Source organism: Crocodylus porosus, unplaced genomic scaffold (genome assembly GCF_001723895.1).
Source record: "Crocodylus porosus isolate Cpor-Errol unplaced genomic scaffold, CroPor_comp1, whole genome shotgun sequence".
Taxonomy (NCBI): Eukaryota; Metazoa; Chordata; order Crocodylia; family Crocodylidae; genus Crocodylus; species Crocodylus porosus.
The window spans coordinates 28472774-28482144 of record NW_017728914.1 but is presented as its reverse complement, the minus strand read 5'-3'; the positions used below and the strand labels follow the sequence as shown (position 1 = coordinate 28482144).

The following is a 9371-nucleotide window of genomic DNA, read 5'->3' as shown; positions in this document are numbered from 1 at the left end:
GGGGGGATCTTGTGGCCTGGTATAAACTAGTCAGGGGGGATCAGCAGGCATTGGGGGAGTCACTGTTTCCCTGAGCACCACCAGGAGTGACCAAGAATAACGGTCACAAGCTGGCAAAGGGTAGGTTTAGGTTAGATATCAGGAGGTGCTACTTTACGGTCAGGGCGGCTAGGGTCTGGAACCAGCTTCCAAGAGAAGTAGTGCAGGCTCCTACCCTGGGGGTGTTTAAGAGTAGGTTAGATGAACATCTTGCTGGGGTCATTTGACCCCAGTATTCTTTCCTGCCACGGCAGGGGGTCGGACTAGACGATCTGCTCAGGTCCCTTCCGACCCTAGAAATTATGAAACTATGAGAGCGCAAGAGAAGGTCTAGCTCTGAGGAGGAAAACAACAAGTGAGCAGCCTGCTTTCCCAGATGTGAACTTGGGGTGGAAACCTTCTATTTCTCATGGCCAGTGAGGTGGAACAATCAGCCCTGTGCTACTTCTGCTACATAACTGAATGAAAGTTCATAGGATCCTAGTGATCTTTACTCAGTGCTTGCCTAGTGGGAACAAGCAGCATTTGAGAGCAGCAGGCTGCTTCATAAGGAGTAAAGAAGCTGCTCATCAACCCTCCTCTGTACTCACATAGCAACAGAGAAACTCATGTCACATCTTTGGGAACATTACTGGAGAAGCACTAATAACCCACCCAATCCTGCTTAGGAAAAAAATCAATGGCAAAATTCACATTAACTTGAACAGATGCAGAATTAGGCTATACAAGCAAGGATAAAAACTGTGAAAGAAGGAAATGACAGCGGAAGGGGAACCTTAAGTGAAGCAGAAATGCACAGTGTTCACAGATCAAATAGTTAGGTAGAGGGTACAAATTCAGTCTGAATTCAGCTCCTTATATTGTAGCGGTTGTGCATTTGGTCTTTAGGACACCCTCATTCTAGAGCACAGGTACTCCACCTCCAGCCCGCAGGCCAGATCCAGCCCATAGAGCTGTCATCTTGCCTATGGGTCTTCCCAAGGATCCAAAAGTTTGGCAGCCAGGGAGTGGTAGCAGCATTAATTGCACCTGCTGCCAAATTCCCAGACCTAGATGTGGCCCTGTCTGCTAGACTGCACCAGTCTGCGTTGGGGCTGGCACACGGGGGTCACTCTGCTACTAGATCCAATGCATAGGGTTGGGCCAACACGCTGTGGCAGGCCAGCACACACAGCCAGATCCAACATGAAGGACTGGGCCAGTGTGCCTATGCTAAATGAGGTCGGCAGACTAACCATGCACCGTGGGCTCCAGCCCATCGGGATGGAAGGTTGAGCACCAATGTTCTAGAGGGTCTACCATGGAGGTGAGGCGCTAGGCCAGAAAAATAAGTATGGAAATGGAGACTCCTAAGTGACCTCCATAAATAAATATAAAAATAAGAGAGCTATGAAAGAGATGCAGAAGGAAACAGTTAAATTGTAGCAAAAAACTGACAGCAAGAGACAAAAATAAAACCTCTAGTGAAATAGGAACTTCCCAAGAAACCTATATTGCTTGTAACAGAACAGGATATCAGTCTTCATTTTCTCACCGGCTTGCATTTGAGTTAGCTACATACACCGATTACAGAATTCAAGGATAAACTTACTCTAGATAGAAATTATGATGCAAGGAAAGTCATCTCTTTTCAACTGAGCACTTGATAAACTTAGTGTCAAATTTAGGAAAAAGATGTTAAATGCTGCTGAGTTTTATAGGATGTATGATCACACTACAATACTTAGTATTTATTATGGCCAAATAAGCATTAATACTCACCATTTGGATGAAACATTTTTGATAAAAACCTAACAGTTGGAGGCTTATTGGGATATTCTTCTGAAAATTCTATTACTAGTTTAAAGGTCCCTGTCCAAAAAAGCAAACATACAATCATATAACTGTAATGGTAATTTAAAGAAAAATAGTAATAAACCTTCAAGAACACATGACAAATTAACTGATGTGCTCTATGACTAAAGCCAATGTCTCTTCTTACCCCTCCAAAAATAAAGTCAGACTCAATGTTTATTTATATTTCAAGCACTAATAAAACAGCAATACTACTATGGATAAAAACATCAGCATCTATGCAAGAATTTAGAAGACCAATGAATATGCAGAAAAGGAACTAGAATCTCACTTCAGTTATCCAATCATCTTAACTTAAATGCAGACCTTTTGCAGGATTTTCAATGTAATTACCAGATACTGGAGAAGTAATACTGTTTCAGATAACTATGTGACCAATTAATTACAAAGAAGTGAGCTAAGTTGCATTCTAATTTATGGTATGATTCAGTCATGATTTCCACATGGTTTCTATCTTGCCAATTTTTAGGACTCCATGAATCAGAAGTTATGAGAGCTTTCCGCTCCTGGATAAAAGACTTCCAAAGCAGACAACTTTGTAAGGAGAAACTGCTGAATTTTTGTTTAGCAATTATTCAACATCTGAAAAACCACCACAACCATCACTGTGCTCCAATTATTCAGTATCTCTCCAGTAGGACTGACCTCCCCCAGGCTTTGGACACTGAAGTATATGGGAATTTTGTCTGAGAAAAGACTGTAGTCTGGACTCGGTACAAAAAGCTGAATTTTCACATAACACGTGGTTCCAACTTATGACTGATTAATTCCATATACTTAGTTTGGACCCACGAACAATGCCTGAAATAAGCCTTAAGAAATATGATAATCAATTAAACCCATCCCCAGGTCTACAGGGGTGGGGTGGGGAAAAAAATAAAATCAAACAAGATATTTTCTCACTTCCAGGGAAGCCGAATATCCCCTGCCCACTCCCTTGCTTATTACCCTGTCATTGCAGATCACTGCAATGAGAAATTGTTAATACAGAAGTTTTGATGCCTCCTTTTCTGCATGTCCAGTAGTTATTACACTTACTTGCTTATTTCATCTTTATTTAAAATGTTTCCCACTAAGAACTGATCTGCATAGAAAAAGAAAATCAAGATTCCCACTTGCTCTCAGAGGAAGGAAAGAGAGAAGAATCAACATCTAACTACTAAGCCAGACGTGACCAGAAGAGCACTAAGTCTCAGCTAGTTGTAGGAGATATGAAAATATCTGATGGTATTAGGTAACATCTGATAACATCTCCTGCAGTAGGAGCCAACCTTTTTGGCAGGTGTACTGCCAGTTAAGCCCCACAAGCTCCAGTGCCTCTCTGATGTCCTTCCCCTTCCCAATATGCTGGTCTACTTTCTGCTCCTTGCCCAAATCTCCTGCTCTTTCTGCTCCCTGCCCCTCCCTAATCCGCTGCATGCCCCACACAAAGGCTGCCTGTGCCACTTGTGGCACAAGTACTATAGATTGGCCACCCCTGTCCTACTGAATGTTTCAATTTCTCTATGTATAAGCAGCATTCACAGTTAACTGTGGGTTACTGTGGCAACAAGAGTGCTCTGATCAAAAAACCATAATCTCTCTAAAACAGCAAGCCCTCTCTTTCACTTACAGTTTTTCCTTGCTTTCTGCTTTTTCTGACTTGTAACTAAATTTTGTGGCTATCACAATTAAATAACCTATGTATAGGCAATGTATGTACCTTTCTTCAAAACAAATACAATATTCACATTGTAAACATCTACAGACATCTACAACTGAGGAAGGGGAATAGGAGCAGCAATAAATTAGTTACTTACCATCCTCAAATGGGGTACCTTCCGGCCTACAAATTGAAGAAAAAAAATGTTCCCATTAAAATTAATTTGTCTACTTATTCATATACCCCAACCTTCCAGGTACAACACAGTCAAAACAGAAAAAGGCAAACAAGTACAATCCTATACAATGCACAGGTTCAGATTAAAATTAATGGCCAAATCCAGATTCGCTAGCAAAATACTTGAATTTATGACAAGATAGTGAATTGGTTCCGACTCTGTGGGATAGCTAATGTAACTAGATAAAAGCTGCATCCAGAGAATTAGATTGGAAAAAAAAAATTGGCTTGGTCCCTACTAACACATCTAGGTTAAGTGGAACAGAATTATTACACGCTTCTTTGGGAGAATCCCGCCTTTTCTACAACTCCTACTATACCCTTCATAAGTTCAATGGTATTCACTATTCATGGGCACAACATTTGACTACCTAAAAAAAACCCAAAAAGATTACTTTGAAAACTACAACAGGAGAAAAACTTATTTAACTGTGCCTCTCTGAAAGGGGAATGAATACATACAAAACAGCATACATGCTAGTTTTCCGCTCAGTTTCTATAACTTATTTTTACTTAATCTATGAACACAAAGGTGTCTCTAAAATTTTCAAAGAATCATTTATCATCTTTTAAAACCCGTATTTAGCCCTTAAGCATTATAGATTGTACAATGAGTAGGAAGAAAAACACATACCCAAATATAACTGCATTCCACTGCATTATGTTATTCTCAGATGGTGCACCACTGACACCCACAGGAGGGTCTTCTTGCAATCTAAGAATTAACAAAAATAGTGGTAAGATGCATGTTAAAGTCACACACACAATCTGGTAATAGTTTCACGCATGCGCACGTGCGCCTTTCTACCTAGAGTTTGCACTGATCTGCTGAATTCTGTAATCCTAAAAGAACGTGGAATGCAAAGTTTAAGGTTATATATACACATTACATGTCCCAAAGACAGAAGCAGATTTTCTGTTCAAATATTTTGTTACAATAAGATAGACCAACAGAAAGAAAAAAAAGAGAGAAGCAAAGCATGCGTTTCTACATGTGTTTCTCCATCAAATAAGAGCAGTTATGAAACACCTTGAACATCTGATCTGGGTTTTACGTTCTATACGTCAAATGATGACACAATGAACATTCAGAACCACTCCTGCTGGCTGCAACAGTGAAAACAAAATGATTTATAACCACAAATTGACACAGTGAAACTGCAACTATTGCGGAAACCAACTAATACGATCTATAGCATGCACACACTGGAAGCTACAAGAATGCAGACAAGATGGAGCGTGGGGTCCAGCTAAATTCTGTACATTCAAAATCAATTTTGGCCAGCAGGCTGATTGTTCTAAGAGGTAAACAGAAACATTGCTGTACTGGTTTCTTCACCCCTTCTTAGCCTGAAAACACTTGTGCTTTAAAGGTGTCATGGAAGCATCTTAACTTATTGAGAGAGAGAGAGAGAGAGAGAAAGAGAGAGAGAGAGAGAGAGAGAGAGAGAGAGAGAGAGAGAGAGAGAGAGAGACACTAATTCTGGATTAGAAAGAATACATCAATTTCCCCGTGGAAAACATGGTCTCTAAACTCCCACTTCATGTACAATACTTCTTTGGTACCAAGACCTTTGCCCTAGGACGGTATAAATCCCTGGATTAATAAATATGTTATACTACCGTGTTGGTAAGAGAGATCATGTTTTAGAATGATCTATTAGCATGGTTGCTGACCATCAAGCACCAATATTGCCTTGTTAAGGCAAACTAGCAGCAAGGAGTTCTCTGCCTGAGATTCACAGCGTCCTTCCCAACCCGTGTTTAAGCACCCTTGTTTTGTGACCTTTCAAAATTCACACAGTTCAATATCAACAGATCAGATACCTACCACTTTGGGGAACAGTTTCTTCCTACCAGAAAACCAGATTGCCTGCCAGTATCAAAGCCTAAGCAGCAAACTTAAGTGCTGTTCTGAGATAACTTTGGTTCTTAAATCAGGACAAAGCTCCCCCCATACTACACTGTGGGAACATCTTTAACTACAGAGAATTTATGGCCTGAACTGGAAGCGTAACTTGTCTGAACAGAGCCTGGAGATATTTAAGAGTTAGCGATAATGTGGTATTTATAGCATCCTTTTCTAAGAGCTGTAATTAGTATTTCTCCAATTTTATTCAAAGAACTAAAGAATGGTCAGCCTCCCAATAATCTGTCAAGTTCTTCTCTCGTCACCACCCCACAACCACAATAAACACAGCAGAGTGCACAGCAAAACATGCAACCTGAATGCTGTTACTTTTAGATTGAAGTAATTGTTAGTAACAAACTAAACACATTTCCTTTCCCCCTAATGTTAAGGGACTGACATTTTAAAAGAAACATGAGCTCAGCCTGGAGGTACAAGATGGTTAGGTTAGATAAATGCACACTCATTCCATGCTTCAGTGCATCTATTTAGAGGATTTATTTACTTACTTATTCCCCCAGCCTCATTTCCATCACCAATGTTAACAACAGAATCAGTGCCTCCAAAAGCAATCCTTACCCATTAGTGCCATAAGTAGTCAGGTTTTTTTTATATTCATTGTGACCCACCATAACGAACAGGATTTAGATGTCCTTTTTGGCTTTAAAAGGAACTACACAATGTTATGTTTGCATTATACAATACCCAGGTAGACTGTGGACAGGTAAATAACTTCTAAACCTCAACTCAACTCCTAACTTTGTAGTTGCGTATCAAAATTTTAACATTACTGTATATTAAGCTGTGGATACACATATAGCCTGTGTCAACTGTCTACTTACACATTTGCAGATACTGCAATAAAATACAGCGATCACTAATAAAGTGGCACTACTGAAACAAAGTCATATCCAGTGATTTAGGCCAACTCCTTCTAAACAGAATGAAAGTTTTGCCTCAAACAATTTAGGCCAACTCCTTTTAAAGACAACAGGAGTTTTGCCCGAGTAAGGGACACACCTTGCTGGGGTTACTGGACCCCAGTTGTCTTTCTTGTCCAGAGCATGGGGCTGGACCCGATGCTCTCAGGAGGTCCCTTCCAGCCCTCAACGTCTGTAAATCTGTGTGAATGTCTCAGTGCCTTCAACTCACATAGGAGCTGACACAAAGCACACAATGTGGACGGCATAACAAGGACCTTCCCACACCATACCTATATATTTACATCAAGTGGGATAATTCAAGGCATTCCCATTAAAAAAACAGAATATAAAAGACCCCCACGCTCACTGCAACACAAAAACAAGGTGTTCTGTGATGGCAATCCGCCTGCACGCAAAACACGCTGTGTCGTGTCCAAAGTTTCCAAGTCCAGAAGCACGGCAGTCGCCGCTGTTACTACTTCTACATTTACAATCGCTGCCGCGTACCTTGACCGTGCACAGGACAGTTTGGACAGACACGACCCTGCAGCGGCCAGACTGGACCCGACCTCTCCCAGCCTGACTCCTCCCGGAGAAGCAAGTCCTAGAGAAGTCGGGTGGGGAGGGACCATTTAAAAGGCATCTGCGTGTTTATCTGGCTGGGTATCCAGGTGGTAGCCGTGTTGGTCTGGAGGAAAAGGCAATCAAGGACTTGTAGAGGGGGAATATCTTTTATTAAACCAACGAGATTTTTGCAAAAAAAATAAAATAATTAAAAAACGTGATCGCTGGATCCCTGGGGCTGGTCTCAATGATCTCACGAGGTCCTGTCCAGCTCCCGATGTCTATGAACAACTTCTCTTCTCAACCTGTGGGTCAAGCCCCAAAAAGGGAGGTGCGAGGGTATCGGGAAAGGTGGCAAACCAACTTGAAAAAGGGGAGAAACGTGGGCTTCGCCTCGCAGCGGCCCCACAGCCCGGGGGCAGGATCGAGGGGCGCTAGGTGTTGTCCTAAAAGGCTGGATCCTGCCCAACCCCCACCCGAAGCATCAGCATCCCTATCCCCGTGCCAAGCGGCCCGCACAGCCCGGGGGCCCTGGGTCCGGCCCGGCCCAGACCCCGCGGGGAAGCAGGGCCCAGGGCCCCCCTACAGCAGCCCCAGGGCCAAAGCCCGACGCGGGCACCCACCTCTTGAAGTCCCTCATGAGGCGCCGCCTGGCCGGGGTGGACATGTTCCTCCGCCGGCCCCGTCCCGCGAGCTCCGCCGCGACCTGCCGCCGCCGCGCAAACAAGCCCGCAATGGCGTCTCCCTCCGCGCGGGGGGCGGGGCGGGATGTACCACCGCCGCGGGAGCCGGGGGGTGGTGGTGGCGGAATGTACCATTGCCGCCGCGGGCAGCGGGCGGGGCAGGTTCTGGGAGCGCGCTCGGGATGCACCATTGGACCTGGCCGCGAAGGGGGGCAGAGGGGAGCACCCCCGTGTGTGTCGCTTGGGCTGCGCCGTGTTTGGTTTCTTCCTCCCAGCCGGCTGCCTCGGGGTGTGCGCACGCGCTGTGTAAACCCGGTCGCGGTGAAAACCGGCAGAAAGCTCCAGGGTTGCAGCTGCGAGGAGAATGAGCTTGTGCTTGCACTAAGTATTGAGCGGGAGACTGCATGCCCTTTCCATCTTTACTGCCAACTGTAACAAGCCTTTTTCAGGTCTCACGCATCCAGGCTCAGGGTTTATAGACACCCCCTCACCTCAAGATTCAAAGTTGCATAAGTTGGCAGCTCCCTGCCTGATTCCCCACCCCTCATCCTTGCAGAGCTGCATCAGGCCCTTCATTTTTAACTCCTGAAGCATGTTCGAGGGGGGTGCAATAGCGGCCGGTGAGCAACACTAAGCAATGTTAGGCTGAGCCTGGTAGAAGTGATTCTGCTCTGATGCATCTAACGTGAGAGAGAAGTCCCCCTGCACCAGTTCCTGTTGTTTCAAGAAGCAACTTAGTGAAGTCAGTGGAGATCTGTTCTATATTGCTAAGTATTATGTAGGGTTCTTGGTTGTTTTTTTTTTACTTGCTTCCATAAATAAGTAGTACCAGCATTGTACTACACAGACACAAAGCAACTGAAGATCTTTGTCCTGCAAGCTTTTATACACCTACTAAAACATGCAAAGTACACACACTTAGCCCCCATTATCCTACAGCCCTGGTACCACTAACACATTGATTTAGGCACCGACGTAAGGGTTTGCAGAATCAGCCCTGATATAAAACAGAAGTCTTTCAAAAATTGGAGTAAAAAAACACAGACCCATGTACATGAAATCAAGCCCGCTTTCAATCCTGAAGAACTATTCCCCACGCTAATAGGAGTCAACGCTCATTGCCATGCACCAAGCTTTCAAAACGCCCTTCTCATTCCTTTGCTGTCTGTTTCCCTCTTCTCCAAGCTGTTTGTATTAAGTGCAAGCTTTGAATTCTTCAGGAAAAGAGCTGTGTTCTCAAAAGCCATGTGCAAGTCTGGCCCTGCCAAGTAATTACAGTTAGTTTAACTATATTGTGACTTGACTGCATTAATGTTAAACGCATCAGAGTTGTTCCCCTGCTGCCACTACACAATTTAAGAGCGCTCACTCCAGAAATACAGTTCTCTGCTCTATAAGGAACCTATCTGCCATTAATCTAATAACATAGCCAGAATCTGTTCACACCCTTCTTTTGCAATTCATTGCATAGACGGTCTTTTTTAAAGGGGTGAAAAGGGGAAGCCACATACAAAAAACCC

General features: G+C 43.7%; 1 protein-coding gene across 2 annotated transcripts in view; it reads right to left on the bottom strand.

Annotated features, from left to right (window-relative positions):
• The window catches only part of UBE2B (ubiquitin conjugating enzyme E2 B), a 12436-nt gene extending 4518 nt beyond the window's left edge, over positions 1-7918 (bottom strand). Inside the window, exons 1-4 of one of the 2 annotated variants that reach the window (XM_019535085.1) lie at positions 7792-7916; positions 4407-4487; positions 3693-3718; positions 1801-1890 (exon numbers count right to left, since the gene is read on the bottom strand). In XM_019535085.1, the coding sequence (XP_019390630.1) occupies positions 1801-1890; positions 3693-3718; positions 4407-4487; positions 7792-7835 (241 nt within the window). In that variant the 5' untranslated portion in view covers positions 7836-7916. Of the gene's footprint in view, positions 1-1800; positions 1891-3692; positions 3719-4406; positions 4488-7791 lie in introns of both variants that reach the window. The other variant, XM_019535086.1, reaches the window with a different exon arrangement.
• Between the last annotated feature and the right edge of the window lie 1453 nt (positions 7919-9371).